This window comes from Melanerpes formicivorus, unplaced genomic scaffold (genome assembly GCF_026170545.1).
Source record: "Melanerpes formicivorus ecotype bairdi unplaced genomic scaffold, bMelFor1.0.p_v2 SCAF_74, whole genome shotgun sequence".
Taxonomy (NCBI): Eukaryota; Metazoa; Chordata; class Aves; order Piciformes; family Picidae; genus Melanerpes; species Melanerpes formicivorus.
In genome coordinates this window covers 2,030,358-2,055,740 of record NW_027142426.1, presented here as the reverse complement: position 1 = coordinate 2,055,740, position 25,383 = coordinate 2,030,358, and the positions used below count along the sequence as shown (strand labels likewise).

Sequence of the window (25,383 nt, the reverse complement as noted above, 5' to 3'; positions counted from 1 at the left end):
AAACATCTGGCAGAAGAACTGGCCAGCAGCCAACATGCCTGCATCAGCTCCAGGGTAAAGTGCTTTCTCATCAAAGGCACCCAGCATCCATGCACAGAGCTTCTGCCTCTGCTGCTCATCAGTAACAAGCCAGGAGGGATCCCACAGAGCTACCGCAGCCAGTTCCAACACTCCCCAGTTGCTTAGTGTTGGCACCAATTGCTTTGGTCCCTGCCATCCACAGAAGGGATTAGCTATTCCACAGTATGTCACAGATCAGCTGCTATTCTCAAGGTTTTGGTACCAAAATAAGCTCAAGCCATTCTAGGATTCAAGGTCACGTTTTCACACAAGGCACTGCTTGCCATTTGCTGGCAGGACATGGAGCAGTAAACAGGAGAAAGACAGGAGGGAACTACTAATGCCCTGAAACACTTCTGAAGGACACTTTTAGGTCAAGGATGGTTACTTCTCTGCAGCCCTGCTGTGAAGGTCAAGAGGACTGGATGATGTGTTTGCCATGAGCTTAGCACAAGGAAGGTAGCACAGGATCAGGACATGGATTTGGGAGGCTCCAGTAACCAAAAGCAATCTATTGGCAATGGAAGAGGCACACAGGCACAATGACCTCAGTCCTGTATCACAGCATTGGTGCTTTGCCCTGCCCTGAAACATGACTGATTTTATTCAAGCACTCCCCACCTTCAAAGTGTCTGAACTTCAAAGCCTCTAAGCAAAGACAGGCACAAAGATAAGCACAAAGCCTCCTGCTTGATTTTTCTCTCTCATGGCACTTTCTGGACACCAGACTAGCCCCATTAGTTCTGGCCACCACATTTGTGGAGGGACGCTGCAGACACAGATATTTATTATGCATATCCAAAGTGGCCATCTTGAACATTCACTTGGCTCTCATGAATTGGATATAATGGCTCCTGTTCTGCACACACTTGTCAATCCCTACACCACCATCAACAAATTATACTTCACAGCTCCATGACAGCCTCCGCAGCAAACCAAGAGGCTGCAGACTGCAATTGGGGTAGCAAGGCTCTGTACTCTGTGGCTCTTCTGATCTGATCCACATGGTCACTCAACAGCTACTTCAATTGTAGGTCATGAGTAGCACAAATGATGGGTTTTCAATGTTCCTTTAAGGAAAAGAGTAGTTTATGACACTGCCAGCACTGGTGGCCTACTGCCTGACTTCAAAACAGAGAGCAAAGCAAAAGGCAGCAGGAGCGTGAAGTAGAAAGAACATGAAGGCAAATCCTGGGTACGGGAAGCAAATTGCTAGGGGGAATAAGGTTGTGGCACTAACCTGCAGAGGAGCAGGACTGCAACTTTAACAGCACTACCATCTCCCTGGTACACTGGTAGAAAGGAAATCCTCTCCTTTGATCGGCACACATCTCATTCACCATCAGAAAACACCACAAAGACCTCACGTAGACAGCTGAGAAAAACCGCCTACAGGAAGCTGCAGAGATCTTCCTTGAGATCTGCAGGTGTCCCTCATCAGCATCATGAAACAAAACTGGAACAGCTCAAAATGTGCTTCAAGACATCTGCAAGAAGTGCTACAGATCCTTAATGTCACATTCAAGAGCTACTGACCCTTGCACTGTTGGACTGAAACATTCCCTCCTGTGCATTCTCCATGCAGAGCTGTAGTAACCTGAATAACTTTAAACCCAGACACCATTCTCCTCAGAGCACTGGGCACGTGGAGCAGCCAGGCCATGAGGCGGCAGCGGTGCTGCTGTGAGCAGACACATTCCTAGGGAGCTGGGTATGGCAGCTCTGGCTCACCTTGTGTGTGGGTCTGCATGTCCCGGGCCAGCTCCATGGGCAGCACGGAGTTCACAAGTGTTGAGATGACTGCAGCATCCAGGCTGCACATGGCTCCAAAGCACTTCAGCAGCAGCAGTCGTAAGGGCACCCTGTGTTCCTGCAAAACCAATTTATTGGATGAAAACATATCCCAGGTGAGGGCTTGCTTCAAGGCAGAGACAGAACTGGCTGAAAGTTCCCACTATTGGGAAGCCATAGACCCTCCCAGGGTGACAGTGAACCCAGAAGTTCTACTAGCTTTTAACAACAGCATAGGACTTGGTTTACAATAGCATTCACAACTGGGCTGGCTACAGGCTGTTGGCATGTGTGATCAGAAGGCATGTGGCAGCCAGAGCTCAGATCTGAAATGTTCCATTGCATCCACTAAACATGATCCCCATCAAGAAACTATACCCTACCCCAGCAAAGAGACTCAATTTGCTGGCCAGCCAGGATTCTCTGAACACAGAGCAGTGGATACTGCTCTGAAAGAGGTCTCCTAACAGCACAGTATTTGCAAACCCTCTTCAGCATGTGATGGCTAATGAACAGGATGGGAGTAGCTCCTGCACCAGGAAGCTGTCAGATTTGTTCTGACAGCATAACCAGAAAGTTTTGGGAAATGCAGAGAGTCCAGTAATGATGATCATCAAGCTGCAGCTCCCACAGCAGCTCTGGTACTGGGGAAACCTTCAGCCTCAGCAAACAATTCCAGGGTTCAAAGAACAGAAGCGAGCCAAGCTCTGGCATTGAGCACAACAGAAGCCAAGGCAGGAAACTTAACTGCTCTTTCCCTGCACCTGATCAGGCTTCCTTGAAATCCTGGTCAGATGAGAACAGGCAGTGAAAGCCAGTAAGCTCCATCATGCCCAGCCTGCCTTCCCACTTCTGCCAGATATGCTACAGCCTCCTGATGCTGAGCTTTGTGTTCTGACACAGAAGTGCCAGAAGAAAGCTAAATGCCACAAAGCTTGATGTGCTGTAGCTGGGGGACTTTGGGACAAGATGTGGACAAGTTGCCAACCCCACAGAGTCCCACAAGAACACATTCCAGGAAGGAGAGGGGGAAAGCAACACCACATAGGCATTGAAGGCAAAACTTCCATTTCTTGTTCTGAATACTGATTTTCTTCCTCACTCCCAAGGCTGCTACTCACAACCTACTTTCCTAAGCAAAGCTATTTACTGATGCACAGCCGTGCATTGATTAAAAGAGGAGCAGTTACAGCCTGTCAGCTTTCCCAAGGCATCCTTGGAAATGCTTCCTCTAGATATTAGTGATGCCAGTTCTGTCCCTCAATGGAGCTAACAAAAGCAGCAAGCTTTACCCTTCACAGTGCAAGATACTGCTTCAAAGTCTGCACCATCCTCTGCTCCTTCATACAACTTGAAGCACAGCACTGACTGAGCACTCAGAAGGGATGTGCTCCAACTCCATCTAGTTCACAGAACTGCCCTATCCAGAGGGAATCTCTCACACATACTCATCATAGCAACCCTGCTCTTTGGCATCTTCAGGGACAACTCAGAAAGATTTGATGCATTCTGCCACCTTACCATCTGATAATATGCCACGAGGGACAGGACAGATTCAAACTCATTCTTCTTGCACATTTTCTTGCAAACTTCTGGATCTGCATCTGTCTGGAAGCAGGAATGAACAGGTCAGACCAGTGGCACATCAAAGCTGCAAGGTGCCTGCTGCAGGGACCTCAGGGGAGGTCAGCTGCTTTCGGTTATCAGTAGCCCCAGCCCAACCATCTCACAAAGAAAATGAAGGCAGAGCACAAAACCAGTTCAATAATGGCCACCCTGCACATCCTGCATCGAAAGGAATTCCTGAGAACTCTCTCTGCCATACAGCATGTCTTGGGCTGAGAACAACTGAAAAACCACAACCTGAGCAGCACCTTGATGAGTGCACTGCACAGTTACACAAGGCAGTTCCAGCACTGTTCTCATCCTGAGAAGTGTTGTACAACTCTTCCCACCCCTAGACTATGAGGAAAAGGTTGCACAAAATCCCCTTCTGCCTTGCCATGCAGGCCCACAGCAAGGCAGTACAGGCCTTACACTGAGTGACAAAAATGCTGGTGTTTATTACACAAACCCCATGTTCTGCTTATGTCAGATCACACACATTCTGCTTTTGCCAGAGAGAACCTCACACTGGCACCCATAACACAGACCATGCCACTGCACTGAGTGGCAGCTCTCATATCATCACATTCCCCATCACGGGGGTTTGCACGTTCTAGTGACAGCACTGGGACAGTAATTCCTGCTGCTGCTCACTATGGGGATGTACCTCTCCTGAGGCACAGATGTGGAGAGATACAGAAGTAGCTTTGAATACACTTGAAGACATTTTCAAGACAGCTAAGAAGGTTTCTTTACATTCAATGGTCCTCACCCCAGAAGAACTTCTGAGCAAGATGTTTTAAACGGAAGACATTCTCAGGCTGCGCCAGGGGAGGTTCAGGCTGGAGGTCAGGAGGAAGTTTTACACAGAGAGAGTGATTGCCCATTGGAATGGACTGCCCGGGGAGGTGGTGGAGTCACCATCACTGGAGGTGTTCAGGAGAGACTTGACAGGGTGCTTGGTTGCATGGGTTAGTTGATTAGGTGGTGTTGGATGATAGGCTGGACGCGATGATCTTGAAGGTCTCTTCCAACCTGGTCTATTCTATTCTATTCTATTCTATTCCCGTATGGGCCTAGGAGTGCAACAACACTCACAGCAAAGTTCTAGGTTTGCTGCAGGATGACAGGTTTTAGTTTTGGAGGTGAGGGTTTACATTCTTCTGTGACAGGTAAATATCACAGCTACCATGAAGAATGGTTCTGTAACCGTTTTCCAAATAGAATCATAGAATCAGTAAGGCTGGAAAAGACCTCAGAGATAATCAAACCCAACCTATCACCCAACAACTCCTGACTAACTAAACCATGGCACCAAGTGCCACGTCCAATCCTCTTTTGAACACCTCCAGGGATGGAGGGATAGCTTTGTAGGATGGAGTGTAAAGCAGCTGAAGAACATTGCAGACCTCACACAGAAGGGCAGGGCAGTAAGGGGTGCACAAGAAACCTATACCTCCTGAAACAGCAGATCCAACAGGAACAGAGGGGTGGAGGAGGTCAGAAAAAAGGAACTTCACTGGGACTGTTTGCTCTGTCTGTAAAGAGGGAAGTTTGCTCACCAGGATGCGAAGAAGCTCCTCCAGGTAGCAGCAGATGACATTCTCATCCTCGTAGAGCGCCCAGCTGCGCTGCTGAGCATCGTCCTTGTGCCTGGCCAGATCCGCGAAGATCACCTCCAGCCTCTGCTCATCATGGCAGATCTGTCCTGAGGGCAGCCCCGCACTCAGATTCTGCACGACAGCAAAACCACTGGTTAGTGGGGTCCTGACAGTTAGCTGTTGTTTGGGTGCCTGTTTCCCCTAATCTTTGTCTCAGGACTGACAGTTGGCCTCATTCAGTCAAGAGCTGGCAGCCAAAAGACAGCAAGTTTAAGACATGTTATTTCAGCTCTCATACTTTTGGGACCTCTTCCTTCCTCCTTTCCTCTGTACCAGGCTACAGTTATTACAGAGAATGATTCAAAATAGGTGCCAGAACTAGTGCACAGTCAGAAAGTCTTTAAATCCAAGCTGCTACCATCCTCCTGGAGGATGTTAAAGAACCTAAAATACCTCATCCAGAGAAAGCTACACCTCTTTTCCTTACTGCTTTAGTAAGCTAAACCTAACCCAGGCAAATCAATGTTTTCAAAGCCATGGAAATGTGTACCTTAGTCTTTCCCAGATCACATAATTGCAACCTTTTAGCACACAAGCACACCACAAACTTCTCCACTTCCCTTCACAGCAAACCAGAGGGTGTTTGCAGACCACTGGCAGCCTGTCCTGGGGAGGACAAATGCTGAGGTAAGGAACACTACCTCTTTCCTGTAAGAGAGGAACTTAGGGAAAGAAGCTAACCCAGATGACCACAGCACTCTGCACATTTCAGTACACTCAAAGGAAAGCCCAAAACGCTTGGCCAGAGTACTACACTGTGTCAAGCTAAGCCCTCAATTGTCCTACCCATGGGGCAGCCAAACACACTGCAGCTTTCAGAAAAGCAGTTCAGGGCAACCTCACTTCAGTGAATCAGACTTCAGAGCTCTATTACCTCCCAACAAACCAAGTAAAGCACTGGTTTCCTTTTGGGTGCAGGCATCAGGAGCCCTTTAAAGGACACACTGTAGACTCTGAAAATCATCCTGAGAATGGAGAAAAATAAAGCAGGTACAGGCCAGGACTGCTGCCAGGCAGCAGCTGAGCACAGCTTCAGGCTCACTTCCAATAAAACAGATGTGTCCTGGGGCATAAACCCACCACACTGCAGAACTACCTTCAGGAAGAAGACATTTCCTTCACTGTGCCCTCCCTCCAGCTCAAAAAAAGGTCAGATCTTCCTTTAATCTTTGACTCAGGAGCAAATACTTGCATAGTAGTCTACATGCCAAATACTCAATACAGGGTCTGCCACCTTCTGCAGCAAGGATGGGAACCAATTCATCATGGGCTGCTTTGGTTCCAAACAGCAGATCTCCACTGATCACAGCAGCTCTGAAGCCTGTAGCTACGATGCAGACTAACTCAGCAAATCTTGCTGCATATCCTCCTTTCTCCAGTTGCTGTCATCTGCATTCCCACCGCTTCTGCCTCACACACAACCCTTGTCACAAAGCCTTCACTCTTCAGTTGTCTATCCTACACTTTTCCTCTCCTTTGAGAAAGGGAAGGGAGAAGTCAGGCAGCAGCTAACCTGCCCCTACAATTGCTGTGGTTTGCAATTTAGGGTAGCCTTCTCAAGTATACCACATACAAACTACCTGGTTTCTAGAAAGCAGGGCAACAGGGAGGGACCAGCACACAGAACTGGGCTGATTACAGGTGATGAGCCCAGGCACCATGTAGAGAGGTAAACACTAATTTGCAGAACTTAAATTATATACACAAGGGTTTGGCAGTGGAGGCAACAAGCAAGGTGGAAAAGAACAGAGCTGGAAATTTCAAACAGGGAAAACCCTCTCACTGAGACCAAGCCCTTAATTTTTGTATGAAGCTGTCCTGCAGCACACAGTGACAAGCCATGATCATTCACTGCAAAATGCCTGCTACCAGCCAGGACACCCTGCAACTGCACAGCATCTTCTGGAAACCTGGAGAAGGCTTAGTCCTGTCCTGGCACAGCTCCTTCCAACAGGCAGGTTGTGTGGCCAAGGACAGCAAGCCTTTAAAGCAGACATTCACATACAAGCAAAGCAGAAAAATTTTGTGGGTAGACAGGAGCCTGCACTTTGTATCTGTGGTGATGTCACAGCTGCACACTCATGGCATGAGCAGAACCCTTCCTGCACAGCTTCCACCCCCCAGCCCTTTCTGGGAAACCACTCCAGGTTTAACAGGAATGTCTCATCTGCTTGGTTAGAGACAGAATTGTTGTTCATTTGTGTCAGGGTATTTGGGGTGTGAACTAATAGGACTTCAGTGCTTCAGCTGCATAAGAAAGTATTTTTATTGTCACTTCCTTTGATGTATTTTTTGTCAAGCAGATACCGAAGGAAGGAGCATGCTGGTTAACACCACAAGCTGTGGATGGCCTAGCAGAAAACCAGGTAACCAGCTGTGAGAGGATGGCAGCTTTCAGGAGCTGAGCACAAACACAGAAGAATCTCCCAGTCAATGGTGATTTATAACAAGTAAATAAGCTAGATAAGAGACTTGCTTGGTCTTGCCACCTCCTCTCTTTAGGAGGAACCTACAACACTGCAGTGTCACCTGCCTGTCCTTGTGTATCCCAGCCGCTTGGGACTGGGTTCTCCATGTATACATCTCACTCATATGCTCCTCACTCATACCCTCCTTGCCAGAGCAGTACAGGGCTGGTCCTACCTCAGTCCACTGCCAGAACATCTTTTTGGATGGGCATTTTAATGAGTACTCGTTTTAATGATCACTCTCTTCAGCCTCTTACCACTAATCTGCTTCCTCCAATCCTTCTATCTGCAGCTTTTATGACTCCATTGAGCATCAAGCTCCTAATGGACTTGGATGAGATCAATCCATTAACAGGCTCTTCAACCTGACTGGTGTAACTACACTATGGACTGTCTTAATGCACTCTCAGCACCATTCTCAGCCCGCCCACCAGGGTCAGGGTTCTGTTTATTAAACATCTTGGCAGCTACTTCAATCTGCAGCTGCGTCATACGGTTGTTTCCAGGAATCTGCTGAGGAGTCCATAAGCAGGGGGAGGTTTCAGTATTTCTAACAATGCCAAGTGGCATTATCTCACTGCTTCAATAGCTCCCTCCCCCCAGCCCAGCAGAACAAACTACTGCAAGGATTTTGTACCTCCTGAGCAGCCCAAAACCATTTTGGGAATCTCATTGTACTCACATTGCTCAGAGGTGATCAAGGCTGCCATGTAAGCTCAGTTGTTGTTCTGCTGAGCTCTTCCTCCTCCATACCTCCTTCCCCACCACCACATCAGCAAGCATGGTGATCACTAGTGCCTTGGGTACACACATCCACCAGCAGTTTCCCTCCAGATGAGCCCAGATACGCCTCGAGTACACCACACAGCAGGCTTCTAAACACATTTCCAGGGGACTGCCCTGGAACTTTCCTCTCCTCTGGGAAACAAACTGTTCCCACTACAGCACCATCTATAAACCCCAGGCCTGGCAGCACTGCTGTCAACACTGCCAGGCTCCCAGAAGAAACACAGTGCAAGAGAGGTGCCTGACTTCAGCTGAGCCAGGCTCTCCAGGACAGGCCTTTCACATGCATTCTTTCAGCCTTCTTTTGGCAGCAGCAGGTCTGTTCCTGGAGCCAGAACACAGCCCGGTGGTGGGGCCGGTGGCCTCTGCAGTGTCACGAAGAGAGAGAGCACCTAGCTTCCAACCACTGTGCTTCAGTTAGGTCTCTGCAGCCTTTGCTTTTCAGGTGTCCTGGCCATCTGCAGCTCAATGCATGTTTGCTCCACAGACACACCCAGCAGCAGCTCTTTCTGGATGAGCGTAGCCCATCTACAGTTGAACTGAGATGGATGCATGTGAAGACTGGCACAGGCCTTCACAAAGGCTCCCCTAGCAATTAGTGAGCAAAGCACTTGGCTAAGCTCTAATGCATTCCTCCCACCCTCCAGATTCACTTTTGTTACAGGATTTCACTAAGGAGGAGCCTCATGTATGCAGCCAACTGCGCAGCCAAACGGCTCAGCCTTGAAAGCAATCACTCTGCTGACCTTCCCATTGTCCCCAGCAGGCAGAGGGACAAAGCTCCTGCAGAGAAAAGCTGAGCTCCAGAGCAGTATTTGTATCTTGTCTAAAGCAAGTCTCCTTTAAGCAAAGCTGAATTAATGAATGAACAGGAACTACGAGCGAGAGGCAGCTCACAAGGATTCAGGGCAAGGGGAGAGAGCTCAGCCACAAGGTTTGTCAAGGCTAGCTGGGGACAACAGGCAGCTGCTAGACAATGGTGATGGGCAGCTGGGAGCAAGTCACAGCCCAGCAATATAAGGGAAACTCCCTCCAGAAACACAGCATCTCCCACACCAACTTCTAAGTTCCTCCATTTCTGACACACCCAAGAACCATTTGACCCCATCCAGCAGCTGGGGCTGAGCTGTAAGACCAAACTGAATGACACACCTTTGCCAGCAGTTTTCAAGCTTAAATTTAAGGCAATCAGAGATGGGTCTGAGTCACAAGTACCACACAGCAATGCTAATATAGTCAGGAGCAGGTGTAGCCAGCTTGTGTATTAAGCAATGCTGCTTGCCTCTGACTCAGTTTAATAAATCTGTAAACCAACCTCCCCAGACAAGATGTCTATGGTACCACTCTCTGCTCTCAGGTGGGATCTAATTCACCATAGCTGAAGGCAATCACATATTTCCAATACACACTAATCCAAGTGTCTCTCTAGATGCTTGAAAACCAAGCAACATCTAAGATACCTTTAGTCATGCCCAGATTTCAAGAGCGAGTCCCCGTGAAAGTCAGCTCCAGTTTAGATGGGTCTCACTGTGAGACTGCAGCAAAGCCTTTGGAAACAGGTTTCATTCCCCTTTGCACATCTTGCCCAGTCACCATACCACTCATCAGGAACCAGCTCAAGGACAATAATAGGAGCCATATCTAAGGCTGGGCCAAATCCTGACACAGAGAAGCCAACTGTGGTAGGTTTAGGCTATGCCTTTAAATTTTTTTCCACAGATCTTGAACAGAACAGTGGTAACATGTAAATAAATCACTACTGGGTGTAAAAAGGAAAATAATGACAAGTTCTAAACAATCCCCTGGAGAGATAACAGACTTGAACTAGTTGTACAAAAACAATCTCTCTCTTCTGGCTTCTTCAGCTCTGCCTGATGCTTCTCCTGGCTTTACTGACCTTGGCTGCATTGCTTTTGTTGTGACTGGTTATTAACAACAACTTCTCACTGCTCTTTTCTTTTGTCCCTTTGTGTACAGGGGGGTAAGGAGGGGGCAGGGAGGGAAAAGCTGTAGCAGCTCCCCTGGTCTTTGGCCAAGGGGGTTCTTGTGCTGTTTATAAACTGTAAATACCTGTAAATAGTTGTAAACACTGTGTAGTTTGTACATACTCATTGCATTTCACTGTAGATTGTAGTTTTGCTTGGAAATACAAGCTTCATTTGCTTCCAACTGAGCTGGTCTGGCAAAATTTAATGTTGGGGGGGAATTTCCAACCCATCACACCAACTCAGCACATTTTCTCCTGATGATCAGGCTTCTTCAAGTAGCACGGTACCTCTGAAACGTCTTTCCTAAAGCATGCGCACCTCCGCACCCTCCTTGTCTTTGCTGTTCCCCCAGTGTAGCCTTATGTTAACCCTCCAAAAGCAGGACCTTCCCCTCCAAAAGCAGCATGATGCTGTCCCAGAAGAAAGGTCTTTTGTTCTCTTGAAAAGATGTGCCTGGGCAGACTCCATGCTGGAGGAACAGCAAGGTAAATAAGAGAGAAGTCCCACTGCAATTCAACCTCCGGGAGGCACTGGGGATAGGAACGAGGCAATGGATTCTGGAATTGATTTAGTAAGCCAGTGATGTGACTTCAAATTAAGACTGGTGTAGGCACAGACAGGATAAAACTAATTAAAGAACATGATACAAAGGGTTGAAGCAGGTGTGATAAATACAAGGAACAGACCAAAGCTTTAAATCAAAGCTGATCTCTCACTCTGTCTTAGGGAGTGGAAGAAAAACCTTGAAAATATGCAAAAGAATTGACCACATTTTCATGGATTGGACTGTAGAGGGATTTCAGAAGTTACAAATTAAATAAAAAAGCCCTTAAGCTAGAACTGATGGCTCAGCAACAATTCTACACAAAGCCCCTGAGATCTTGGAATGATTTTGTGTAATGAACAATACAAAAATCAGCAGTAATGATTTGTACCATTAAACCGCGCTCGGGAAGCCACAGCAGTACAGCCACCCACACGGCTGCTCTTTCAACTCTTAGAGCTGCCTTCTACACCAGGTGAACAACCTCATCCATCACCAGGCACCTAGGTACCAGCAGAGCCACATCTTCTGCTTGGGACATGGAGGAAAAGCCACCACCACGTTTACACCTGAACACTGTGTAAGACCACCCAGGCTCTCCTGAAAGCAAGACCGCTCAAGATAGGCATGATGAGGTATGAAGAGAGGGGACAGGACTTTCTGCACTGCTTCCACACAGAACTGGGCTTTTCTAAGTCCAGTGGTTGTCCTAGATGACAGACACTGTACCACTTATAAGAAAATCCACACTTGTCCCTGCACCAACATCACAATTCCTTCCCATCTTTTTCAGGCTGGTCTGTGGCAATGGCCACGGAATTGAAGTTTTCAAATCCCCACAGCAGAGAGCTGTCACTTTTGTGGAATTAGGTTTATTGTATCCTGAGAACAGGTATTAAAGATAAAAATATTCAAATCTTGTCCCAAGTCCAAGTAACAGAAAATGGAAGACCTTAGCATGTGAGTCAGAGCCAGAGCATTTGCTTGAAACAGCTACGTTTTTTTGCTGAATCTGGATTGCACCTTGACATGGGATTGTTCCTGAAGGAGGAAGCAATGAACTGTTGGGTTACAGCCACAAATGGAGACTCAATGATTGCTTATAGGACCCTCTCTATGCAGTGCTAGCCAGATTATGATTTGATCTAAAATTTGAATGCCATTAGCTTTCCATATTCAGATGCCTCTGAACAGTTCATTATAATCTTGCCATTAGCAATGGAACTCCAATCTTAGATGTTTATATGAAGCAGTCCTTGGGGCTGTGTTTAGCAAGTGGGAGCTGAAAATTATTATCCCTGCAACTCAGGTGCTCAGGTGCACTTCACCATTTCAATGACTGCTGCAAGACACATCCTTTCATTTCCCCTCATGCATGTCTGCAGCAGAGGAAAGAGGAATATCCAGTCTTTTTGACATAGGGTTTATTTGGAACATGCTCAAGACAATGCTCTTCCTCCAGTGGCTGAAAAACTACTCTTCCATGATGTTTAAAAAGCAGCAGGGCTGAGGTGTGCATTGTGGACTAAGAAGAGAGGTTCATAGCTACAGACAACTAGTTTTCATAACTTCAATGAAAGACCAGGTAAGACATTTAGAAGTTTTGGGTGCTCCATTGTCAGAGACAAGAATCCATGCAGATTTATGGCATGCATAGGCTTGCTGAAGCTACATAGCGTAGGCAAAGCACCACAGAAGAAAAGAAATGTAGACAATGACATTATTTTATAGAAGGCTTCTATACAGAAGCACTTACTGCAAAGTCCTCATTTTCCTCACCTTCTATTTGCCACACTCATTACAGAAAATACTGTGTTAAAAAGTCACCTTTTGTTTCTTTCTCTGATTTTATGCTGCCACAATAGTTCTCTGGGAGCCTTCAAAATCAAGTGGCCAGCAACTCTCATCAGAGGTTTCTCAGTGCACATCAAGTCCCACTGCATCCATTCTCACCCTGCTTTGTCACTGGTGCTGTTCCCCTGGGACCTGAAAGGCTGGCACCTCCTGCCTCATGTGGTTCAGTTTGTCACCATCCACCACATCACATTCTTCTCTAAGCCACAGTCTTGCCTGAGACACTCACTTCTCCACCACAGTCCATCAGTGCTTCCCAGCACCAAGGGCCCTCTCAGCTGGTTTTAGCCCCAAACTCAAGGCTGTACAACCTGCTGGAGAAACACTCATCTGTTTGCCATTTCCCTGCTACCAGGACTTGGACCTGGTTTCAATCCTTGGTTCCCGTGGCTAGACATTTACCCCCCTCTAGCACTTCTCCCCTTTCCTTTAGGATCAATCTGCACTCCTCCATCCCAGACATTAAGGGAGCTCAACACTTCTGCCTGATGCCAGGAGGCAGTTTGCAGAAGCCACCCCAGCCCAGTGCCACAGGTTACCTTGCTCTCCACCACAGAGATGAGAATCTGCTCCATGATGTTGCTGGTTACCGGAATGGAGGTCTGGATGTGGCCGATGACCACGCCGATGGCCACGCGGGACAGCTCGTAGCTGAGGTGGGTGTTCCTGCGCACCAGCTCGATCAGTTCAGCACCTATCGTCTTGGGCACGGATGCCGCCAGGCCACTGGGCTCTGGTGGCACTGGCTCTACAGCAGTTGCCTTCTTATCCTCTAGGCAGAGGTTGTTGAAGGCATCCAGGCCTGCAGGGGGGTTTGGGGCAGCTTTCTTCACCTGAGAAGTCTTCTCCCCATCCACAGCGTGGGACCTCTGGCTCCCTCCTTCAGCTGGTGGTGCCGGGGCAGCCCTCTTGGTCTGAGGAGATTTGCTGGACCCATCCTTCGGGGAAGTCCCATAGCGGGAGTGGGTCACGGAGCCAGTGTCCAGATTGCGTGTTATGGTGGTGTGGACGCTGCGGCTCGGGACAGGGGGCGGCGTGTTGGCAGGACTGGAGGTGGCCGTTGGGAGAGCGGTCTCGGACACAGAAGAAGCAGTGTACAAGGTATCCAAGGATGTTGTGCTCATGGAGGAGGCACTAGAAGCTGACCCAGTGATAATTTCAACAGTGTCTGAAAGGAAACAATTAAAAAAGCCTTAGCAACAGCATCAAAGGAATAAAGAGGAAAAAAACCAAATTGCTGCAGCACAGGCCATTAAAAGGCTCATTGTGCATGCCACCAGAGCAGTTTAACAGCTCTTCCTGCCTCACTTATCTCAAAGCAAAATTGTACCAGTTCTCTCTGGAGCATTCCTGCACAATCACCTCTTTAAAAAGGGGAAAACTACTCTATTGAGATGAATTCCCTTCAAAGGGCTTAGTGTTTTACGGAAGGGAAGGAGGAAACAGGATTAAGGGACAGAAAAGTCTTTTTCTCTTGGCTTAGCAAGGGTCTTTTTCTGTGTTCATGATCTAAGCCCTCACTTTTGAATGATGGTGCCTGAGAATTGCAAGACACCAAAGTCTTGACATGCCAGCCCACGCCTCCCTCTTGCACACACCTCACTAAGTGCACACCATGGTTAGCACCAGTGGTGGAGGAAACATTTGGCTGACAACACTTCTAGTGCGTCTTTCAGCACTCTCCAACGTTTGATCACGAGCCCTGTTAGCACTCACCACTTTCCCAAGCCTCCACATTATCTGCTTTGCTGTATTTCTCCCTTCCACACCTACATCTAGTTTTGACTAGCTCTAAGCAGTGGTAGCTGTCCCACCTTCCAATGAAAAAAGAATCCACTACAAGCAAAATGATGTTAAGATTCTTCTGTCCTTTAACTTGGTTTAATATATAGTTTGGGTAAATCTTACCCATGAGTTTTTAGGGGGCAGAAGTGTATCTAAGTCCTTCCCTGACTACAACAACAGTTATTTGGGCAAACATGCTGATGATAGTGCTGGAAGAGAAGCAGCACACCCATGGGGGAACCCAGTTCACAGAGAAGGAAGTTTCCCAGACACCCAAGGATGGGTCAGTGAGACAGACATGGAAAATGCTTTCGCTACACCTCTGCAAGCAACTCCAATCCTTCTCACCCCTTTTGCCCTGGAATTCCTCTACTACTCCATCTACCACTTCACCCCGAGACAAGCACAAGCTGGGCATGAAAACAGGACCCTTCCCTCCCACAGGGGTTCAGCATTCCTCTTTCTTCCTCCTCCTCACAGATGAGCATTCATGAATCATAGCTCCCATCATGCCTCATTAAATCAAGTTAATGTGTTGGAGAAAACTGACCTTTGTGAACTCCTACTACCAGGGTGAAAAATGGCTCAATACCATTAAGTACCATTAAGTAAGCTGGTGGCCAAGTTTCAATTAGCTACCTGCAAGTCAACAGCTCTGTCCTGCTCCTCAAAAGGAGACATGAGTGGGCTTGAGATAGGCTGTGTGTCACTAACAGCTTAATTGTCACAGCACAGGAGAGCATTTGGGAAGCTGACAGCAGCTCAGCAAGATGACCACTGCCTCTGCCAGCCCCGACATGCTGAAGATGAGAAGCTCCTGCCCTAGCCCCATCTGTGGTCCTGCTGTGAAGTACTCCCCTGCCTGTGGGCGCCACATAGGCAGCTGTGTCCCTGGTCTTGTTATTGCTCCTTGCAGCTATTGATTTTATGGAAATCCCACCTGAACACTCTACAAACGTCCAACAGACTGTGTGAGCCAAAAGCGAGACTTGAGCCTGTCCCAAAACCACTACCAATGAGCTCCCCCTGGTGAACTACTACACTCTGCACTGCCAAGGAAAACTCCCTCTGCCTTGCTGGAGATGGCCTGGATGTCTGTGGGAGAACAACACCTACAAGGATCTTAGATCACTGACACTGTGCACTGGCCTGAGTAGCCACATGAGCAGGCAGAGGTGCTCCTTGGAGAGCACCATGTTCCCCAAGGACACCAGAACTGGCAGACTGGGATGATGCTGTACCTAGTACCCATCCACAAATGCCAGGCTGGCCAGATCCTCCCAGATTAGAGTGGGCTTGAAAGACCACTGGCCAACACCTCATGATCATCAACATTAAAACCTCCAGAAGTCCAGGATTTATGTAAGGATGCTCTTTGAAGCACAGAGCAAAAGCACACGGGCAGCATGGCTGTCCCACCGCCCAGTGCCCATTTTGTGCCCAGGTTCGTCCTTACTTTTAACAGGAGCAGCAATCTGTGGGTTCTTGTGTTTCTCTGGAGGTGGGGGTGTGATGGGAGCTGCACGCCGGGCCTGAGGTGGGATCTAGAAGGAAAGATTTCAGAGCAATCAAAGCAGGTTGACAATAAAGACATCCTCTGTTATGAAACCTTTTTTCTCACGTGCGTGTGTAGCTTTGTCCTTACATCTCTCTCATCATTCAGGGAAGTTTTCTCAGGAGGACAGATATTAATAGGCAGCTTCCTAGAACAACAAAGCAGGACTTGGGCGGGCTTCATCCCCTCCCTGTGACAGGCAAAGCAGCCCTTGTTTAATTGCTGTGTTCAGCAGCACACGGCACATATGTCGTGTAGACCTGTCAAGCATTTACTCCTCCTTTATTCCAAATGTGATCCCACACACTCACCATGACTCCACATTACTCTCAATAGCTCCACAGAGGCTGCAAACAGAGCGTGTATTTAGACACTGTTCCAGAGAGATTCATTACATCAGCCACAAATACCCCTGCAGAAAGACAAAGCCAAGGACTGGAGACGTGTAAATGCCTTTTCCATGCTTTCAGAGCTATTTCTGCTCACGCAGGGAAAAGGTAGGGTTAGACCCTCTGTGCAGTCCTATGCTACCTGCTGGGAAAATTTTTTGCCAGGGAGTTGAATTAACTATTCACATCCAGGGTTTCTCCTGTAAGTCTCCTCTCCTAGGAAATGCCAAGCTGGCAGCCTATGAGCTCAAGATCCAGATTCCTACACTCACCTTTTCCTGTCAGAGCCAAGCAACATGATCGCTGACATCATTTTCACCCAGAATTACTGCAGTGAGGTGTAACCTCAGGGTTAACCTCTGATCAGCAGGACACTGCTGAACACAGCAGCCAATCTAGGTAGGAGCACATTGCATCAATACTCTAATCCTCACATCCCAGCAGCTCAAGGCCAGGAGACTCGGTTTGGGGTCTCTTAGGACTTCTGTGATTCACAGCCTTCTGCCTGAAACATGCTCCTGTTTTTATGGCATATTGCAATCGTTGCCTGCAGTAAAAACACCCAGGGCAGCACAAGAAAGGAGGTGATAGCCTGAACACTACCTAATGGTAGTGGCTCAGGCTGAAGCCAGCTGGAATCTATAGTAACATTCAGGCCATCACACAATGTCAATTTTCCATGTTTGCTTAGCCCTGAATGAGAAGTTTGTCTGTAACCTGTCAATGCTGAACAGCCACACTGGGCACAGAGCACTGCCAGTCCCCACAGTCAAAACTAAGGCAGGTCCCTCAGACAGAGGTCTCCGTCATAAATAGCTCACAGCAACAGTGAAAAATGTACTTTTTCCCCAGCCTGATCCAGGGAGGGAAGAAACCTCCTCTGAAATGAGAGTCAACTTATTCCTGTAAATAAGAGGCCTTCAGGAGCCACCTTAAATGTTCAAGACTCAATGCCAAAAGCTGACAATACAGAGCTCACAGCCCATGTCTGCACCCTACCAGACAAGGGAAGACAAAGCAGTTTGTATGGCTTACAAAGCCTGTTAAAAAGGGATCTCTTGGTCTCTTTCTCCACCCAGCACCTAATACAGCCAACCTTTTCCTGTGTCACACAAGAAGTCACTTCTTTGGGAACACCTTCAGCTGGTGGATTAGCATGAGCTACTGCTGCATACTCCCAGCCTGAGCTCTTCTGCTCTTGTCAATCCATCCCACATTGTTCTCCCAGTAAAGTGCTATATGATACCTGCATACAGCTTCAGAAATGATCCACGTTAATCCAAAAGAGAGATTGCATAGCTGAGAGAGGCCAGACAGATCAGGAGGGGTCTCTGCATTGTATGACTGGAAGGCTGGTCCCAAATCTGGAAAGCTCAGCTGTGCTAAGAGCAGAGCGCTCTCTGCAGAGCCATTGGAGCTACAGCACGAGTCAGAGCTGCTTGGCATGGCACGGCCACACTTACCAAAGCAGTGGGATTGAGCAGACAGGCAGGCTCAGAGCAGCTGCCTGACATTATTTGGGTTGGGTCATTCCAGAGTATTTCCATAGCTTCATTATCTCTTCCAAATTTACTGTGCAAGTTTAACACAGCCATGGTGGACTAGTGCTTAAATTAATGGATGAAGAGCTAATGTTAGCTCAGAGCCCTGCCAGCCTCATTTAGATGGCCACACACCACAGTCCAAGCAGCAAAGAATGTGAAGCATCACATGAATTTCCCCATGCTGGTGCCTGCCCAAGCTGCGAGCTGCCACATGGTCAGGAGTTGCAAGGAGTAACTGATGGCCATCTCTTCCCTCCACACCCTGTATCCCAGATGCTGTATAGGGTCAGGAAGACAACATAGAACACCAAACATCCTCCAGTGAAAAGGGAGAAAACCTCTTCTGTCCAGCTGCTGCAGGGAAGGTGACCATGAAGGAGGTCCTGCAGCTCAGATCCCCCATGTCTAGAAGGCAGGAGGGACTAGAGTGTCCCTAAGTGTCTAGAGAGAAGTGCCTAAACACTTGTTGAAAGCCTCCCCTTCCTCAGGCCTCTACAAGGGGGCTGTGAACTTCCCCAAATCCACAGATTTTACATATGTGCTTCCTCCTCCATTTTGCAGCAACTGCTAGCAGAGGCTTTGTTCCCTGCACTGGTTAAGACTGACTCAGCCACAACACTCCCATCCCCTTCCTAGCTGGGCAGGCAGAGACTCCTGGGAACAATGCTATTACAATAGGATCCTTAAAAAAGAGTAACAAACTAACAAGTCCTCACCAACACCTCCTCTAGGCAAACCCTGCCAGGACAGATTCACCGGCATGCAGCAAAGGCTTCTGGAGCAAGCATCACAAACCGATTGAGCATGCACAAATACAGCAGGTGATGACTAGAATGCTCCTGAGAGCGCAACCTCCTCCCTTCACAGCTGGTATCTAACTGCCCCAGCTTCCTATCTTATGCTAACTACAGAGGAGCAGAAGAGAGGCACAGGTGCCATCACCAAGTACTTCAGCCAGTTCAGCTCTAGGAGGAAAGGCACCAACAGGAAATTTGCACTTCAAATTTTGCTTAAGTTTTGAGATGCTAACATTGAATGCACATGAAAATTGCAAGCAGGTAAAAGCATAACCCAGGACCTCTGCTTCTCTGGAGCTAGTGAGAAAATTTGGGTTTCAGCAGGTCTCCTCTTCGGCAGCTGCACAACCAGTGGAAGAAAGCAATGCTGCTTCCTCCATTTTGTACTTCAAAGCACATAGGAAAACCCTGAGCCAAGCTGAGAGATCTCAAGGAGGCCTTTCAGAACAGGGCTAAGCTGGAAACTCTGACTGCATCCTCAGTGCCATCAGACAGAAACAGTTCTTTGTCAGCCAAGGAGTATGTCCTGTTCCTTTTTGGCAAGTGCTCAAACCACAGAGCAGATAAAGGCAGGGAAGCAGAAGGGAGAATTGGCTGTAAGGTGCTCCATTCACTTAGGTCATAATGCAAGGGGCTTGAGAAAGGAGACAGTTTGGCTGCCCAGAAAAGAAAACAAACACCAAGGAATAAAATGGGGTTTGTAGGGATTGCCATGCTCTGCATGAGCCAGAGCTACCTTTCATCTCTGCAGACTCGGAGTTCTTCAAGTGTAAAACAAGCCTCATCTGCTCGGAACGACAGCACATCAGTACCTCATAAACACTGCCTCCAAACGCTTACCCAGAGAGATGAAGAAAAACTACAGCATGCATGTTCATCTGTAGGAGAAAAAAAATCCCTGTGCTCATCCTTGCTTGGCTGTACCTACACGGTGTAATCAGCCACATCACTCACCTCCAACAACCGCTGCATCCATCCTGGGCTACCTCTTTGAAGACTCACTGGCGCCGCGCAGTAGCCTTGGAACTGTGCGGCGCCAAGATAAAAATATCTGCTCCAATCACCTTTCCTGCAATTTGCCTGTAATTCATCATGACAAGGAACATTCAGACACAGCAGGATCTTTGATTTTTATTCTGTTGTTGCTGCTGTTGTTTTGGGTAGCAAAAATAAGCAGCCCCAACAGATAAAATGTTTAAGGACCAAAGATCTTGTTGTGCAGCTTTAACAAGGGGAAAACAAAGCGGTGCTGAGTACTTGGAGGGAGTTCTGCTGCTCACATCAAAACTGTGTTTCAAAGTGCTCTCTGGGGAGTTTGCAGCTCTTAAAAAAAATTGTCAAGAGACAGCCACACAATACAGAGCAGATCTCACATGTCACCATAAAACCATGGACCCTTGAGGATCCTGAAATGCATCACAGTGGCAGAGGGGCTGTTCCAGACTTCTCACATCAATTTCCACTGCCGTAACCCACAAGCGGTACAAACACAGAATCACCAAGGTTGGAAGAGACCTCAAAGAGAATCAAGTCCAACAGACCTCATGACTAAACCACGGCACCTAGTGCCACATCCAATCCCCTCTTGAATACCTCTAGGGATGGTGACTCCACCACCTCCCTGGGCAGCACATTCCAATGACTAAAGACTCTCTCAGTGAAGAACTTTCTCCTCACCTTGAGCCTAAACTTCCCCTGGAGCAGCTTGAGACTGTGTCCCCTTGTTCTGGTTGCCTGGGAGAAGAGACCAACCCCCTCCTGGCCACAACCACCCTTCAGGTATTTGTAGACAGCAATAAGGTCTTCCCTGAGCCTTCTCTTCTCCAGGTTAAACAATCCCAGCTCCCTCAGCCTCTCCTCATAGGGCTGTGCTCAAGGCCTCTCACCAGCCTTGTTGCCCTTCTCTGAACACATTCAAGAGTCTCAATGTCCTTCTTAAACTGAGGGGCCCAGAACTGGACAAAATACTCAAGGTGTGGCCTAACCAGTGCAGTATACAGGGGCACAATGACTTCCCCGCTCCTGCTGGCCACACTATTCTTGATGCATGCCAAGATGACATTGGCCTTCTTGGCCACTTGGGCACACTGCTGGCTCGTGTTCAGGCGGCTGTCAGTCAGCACCCCCAGGTCCCTTTCTGTTTGGCAGCTCTCTTGTGGCTTTGGCTGCAAAGGCATTTTGATAAGTGACGTCATACCAACTGAGAAGGAACCTAGAAAGTGTCCGTCCGCTGTTACCTGATAGAGGCCTTCGTCCTCCTCCTCAAACTCAGTGTTTGGGAGGCTGTGGTGCCGCTCGTAGCCGGTCCGGCACACCCCGTTGGGCTGCCGTGCCACGTCCAGGTGGTGATCGCTGGAGGACTGCGTCATCACCATGCCCTGCGGGGTGGGGGAGTGACTCTTGCGGGACACGGTCTCCTTGCGGTGATGGATCAGTTTTCTGTAACAGAACGACAGCATCAGGCACAGCAGAGCTCAAGGCAGGGAGCGGCCACGCCACAACACTTCAGTGATGTTTTCAAGTGATTTATTGTGCTCAGGCCGTACGCACCGGGACGGCTTACGTTACTCTGAACGCCAACTCCGGTTTCATTAACAACTAAGGCAGCACTTCTGGGGGAGGAAGGAAGAGGCTTTGCAAGAGCCCATGATTTATTCATCAGCTCGCTGGAGAAAAATGCCTTTTCCTTGGGGGAGAGTCACATATTGCACTGCGAGCTTCAGAAATTGCCTGCACTTTGGAATTGCTGTTCAAGGGAGATTAAGCCGGCGTGCCTCAGCACCGAGTGCCAGGTGCCAGAGAACAACACAAATTCTTCTCACAGACAATTATTTGAGAACATATTAAGGACCCTGTGCCACATGCCAACAACTTCTGGCTGGTAGAGAGGAGAAAATGCATCCAGAAAGGTTTTGGATTTCTCCTCCAAGCCTACAGGGGAAAATGCATCCAGAAAGGTTCAGGATTTTTCCTCCAAGCCTAAAAAGCAACTTATGAGTTTCTTCTTCATTACATGCAGAAGGGGAGAGGGGGAAGTCTGAAGCACTGCTCTGCTGGAAGCAGCTGACAAGGAGGAGCAGTACCAGCTATGAGCTCAGACACTGGGAAGCTCTCTGACTGCATCAGCACTTTGCAGCACAGGGACTCAAGTCAAAGACATCCAACTCGACCCCCAAGAATAGAAAAGACCTAAGCATCACACACTGACCACCCCCATCTGCCAGCTCTCCCAGTGCCTGTCATACTTACTGGAGGACATCTCTCTGCTCCAGGTTGTACTTTCCCCCATTTTTCATTGCCGCATTGTGCACAGCCTCGATGGCACGGTCAATAGACTGGAGAACCACATCTTGCTCCAACACCTGAGAAATGCAACACCCCACATGTTACTGCTCTGCTTCAGCTGCACTTCTTGTGCATCAGAGCTCAGGGCAGGATGGATGACAGTACAGGAAACCTCCAGAGCAGGCACCACAGGAGCCAAGAGGCCAATAAACAGCTCCCAGATCAGAACCCCACCTCAGAACCATCTCACTTTTCCTTCCTTCCTTCCTCCAGAGGCAACACATCTGAATCTGTGCTTCGAATTGAGTCTGCACATTCAAGCTTTATGTTTGGAAAAGTCACTGTTATAAGCACCAAAATCCAACAGGGACAGAGCTTCTGGACAACACAGCAACCTTGAATATTCAGCCTGCTGCAGGGAGCTTTTGAGATCCCACTGCAAAGCCCACCTTACTCCAAACTCAGTTATTGCTGCCCTACTGTGGAGCAAATACACGGCTGTGAATGTTACAAAGACAAAATCTGAGGTCCTTTGGAGTCCATTGGCTCTGGGTTTGCATTTTGCTGTCTTTTTTCATGATGTTTTTTATACTTGTTTTGCAACTTGAAGTGCCTTTTCCAAATCTCCACCCAAACTGTCATAGCAACATTTATTCCTCCTGCCAGCCAGTTTAGCACTCGTTACTGCAGCTGAAATAAACACCAGCCTTGAAACAAGAAGTACCAAGGATGACAATCTCAGGGCTTAGCCAAGAGACTGGGAAAGCTGTAGTGAGGAAGCAGAGGAAGGTAAAGCAGGTTTCTCACATTTGGGACATTCAAGGCTTTATCATCAGTTGACATGCCTTCAGAAGAAAAGACCTTCTCAGAGCTAAGGCTGAAGGACACTCTGCTGAGTCTCTGCTCTGGATCTATCAGACCCACAGGTCTCTGTAAACCCAGTGGTGCCTGCACCATCACAGTATCACAGTATCACTTAGGTTGGAAAGGACCTCGAGGATCATCGAGTCCAACCTGACACCACAGACCCCATGACTAGACCATGGCACCAAGTGCCACGTCCAATCTCCCCTTGAACGCCTCCAGGGTCGATGACTCAACCACCTTCCTGGGCAACCCATTCCAATGCCGAATGACTCGCTCGGTGAAGAACTTCCTCCTCACCTCGAGTCTAAACCTCCCCTGGCGCAGCTTGAGACTGTGTCCCCTTGTTCTGGTGCTGGTTGCCTGGGAGAAGAGGCCAACTCCCTCCTGGCTACAACCACCTTTCAGGTAGTTGTAGAGGGCAATAAGGTCCCCCCTGAGCCTCCTCTTCTCCAGGCTAAACAATCCCAGCTCCCTCAGCCTCTCCTCATAGGGCTTGTGTTCAAGGCCTCTCACCAGCCTTGTTGCCCTTCTCTGGACACGCTCAAGTGTTTCAATGTCCTTCTTAAACTGAGGAGCCCAGAACTGGACACAGTACTCAAGGTGCAGCCTAACCAAAGCAGAGTACAGGGGCACTATGACCTCCCTGCTCCTGCTGGCCACACTATTCCTAATGCAGGCCAGGATGCTATTGGCCCTCCTGGCCACCTGAGCACACTGCTGGCAGCACCACCGGGGGCCTCAGCCCAGGCACGCAGGGCAGGAAGGCAGTGCTTGGACTCCTGTGCTCATTTCTGCTCTTTGAAAACTAAAACTCCCTTCATCTTCACTTGCTTTGGCCCCACCCCACCCCCCCCGCCCCCCGCATCAGAACAACCATTTATCCAGGCAAGGAACGGCTGGAATCTCATCAAGGATGCACCTTAATTGGCCTTCGGGGGCTGCAGAGCAGCAGAAGGCAAGCCCTCCCTGCCGGGGCCTGAAGTGGCTGCCTCCGTAGCACTGGTGTGCAGTTTTCTGATAACGTGCTATGTATTATTTATATTCTGATTAATTGCTAAACCAAATGTGAATTAACAGCCACTGCAGACTGCTGGGGAATGGAAAAAAAAAGAACAAACAAAACACCTCCAAACAAGGTGGGGATGAGAGGCCCTCTCTGCAATACTCAGCTTTGAAAAAGAAATATTTAGGAGGGTTTGTTTGCTTGGATTCTCTTTCCCAAGAAAGAGAGATATGGAAGCAAACACCTGGGAAAAACTTTAGAATAAACCCAGGTGTGTTAAAACACACCTAACACACACAACCAACACTCCAAACCCAACTTTGGGATGAAGCCTCCAAGCAGCCCCATATGGCCCAGGGAACATTTCACCACCTATAACTGCAGCTCTGAGTAAGGAAATGGAGCAAAGCACATTTGAACTATTTAAGGGAGTGTTAAAAGGAAAGGCAAGGCATGTCAGAGAATGCATCTCATGTTCTGAGATGAGAAAATCACAGCAAGCTGCATGCTTTTTCTGGGAAAGGGGAGCACTGCAGAAGTCTCCAGCACTGCCCTCCCTAGAAGAATGACACCGCTGCTCTAAGCACTGGAGATCCCTGCCCTCTGCACAGCCCACCCACCCTCACATTGCTCCCAGGTCAGCTCCCCACCCCAAAATTCAACACAGCTCTTGCTACAGCCTCCAAACACCCACCATGACACACTCCCTGATTCCCCACTTGTGCCCCTCCACATTCACCACCACCTCAAACACCATCCCTTCTACAAAACGCACTCTTTTGTGGCGTCTCCTCTCCCTGTCCCCAGCTAGGCTTTCACCCACATGGGTGCCCACCCCTGATCACTCTTTTTTTACCCAGAAAAGGTCATGTCAGGCTGAGCTGTTCAGTAGGATTCTGCATGCTCTATCTGGCTTCTTCCAGAGGGCACATTGACATCATCCACAGCCCACAGGAATCCAGGGGCTGGAGCTGCTACTCACTGTGCAGTGCCATTAGCTATGGAGAGGGCATTTCTTCAATGGCAAAACACAGCATTTTCACACTAATGCAGCAGTGCTTTTAGCTGCTGTGCTCTTTCCTTTGTTTCTGCTCCCCAACCCTCCATTAACAGGGCCCTGTCAAAAGGGCTGGAATAAAAAAGCAGCATTAACTTGCCACTTGCACTTTATGACATTGTTGATGCTGTTCATAAATCAACTCCTCCTCTCTTGCTCAGTTGATCTGGTCAGGCAGCAGGATCTTCAGCACACAGGCTCCCCCACATTCAGGGTTTGTAGGACACCCAGCATTTGGGATCCCCTGCACTATAGTCATAAGCTTAAAAAATAGAAACCAGTATTCCTGGATAAATCACATGATTAGAAGGAATCCACACTCTCCTCAGGTCAACCAGAGTGGA

At 48.4% G+C, this 25,383-nt stretch overlaps 1 protein-coding gene across 3 annotated transcripts in view; it reads right to left on the bottom strand.

The window, feature by feature from the left end:
- Window positions 1-25,383, bottom strand: part of NCKIPSD (NCK interacting protein with SH3 domain) — a 56,517-nt gene that overhangs the window by 10,919 nt on the left and 20,215 nt on the right. For 2 of the 3 annotated variants that reach the window (XM_068163756.1, XM_068163757.1), the window contains exons 2-8: window positions 22,077-22,189; window positions 21,065-21,266; window positions 15,999-16,086; window positions 13,297-13,925; window positions 5,019-5,189; window positions 3,373-3,459; window positions 1,792-1,930 (exon numbers count right to left, since the gene is read on the bottom strand). In XM_068163756.1, the coding sequence (XP_068019857.1) occupies window positions 1,792-1,930; window positions 3,373-3,459; window positions 5,019-5,189; window positions 13,297-13,925; window positions 15,999-16,086; window positions 21,065-21,266; window positions 22,077-22,189 (1,429 nt within the window). Of the gene's footprint in view, window positions 1-1,791; window positions 1,931-3,372; window positions 3,460-5,018; window positions 5,190-13,296; window positions 13,926-15,998; window positions 16,087-21,064; window positions 21,267-22,076; window positions 22,190-22,346; window positions 22,425-25,383 lie in introns of those variants that run through there. The other variant, XM_068163758.1, reaches the window with a different exon arrangement.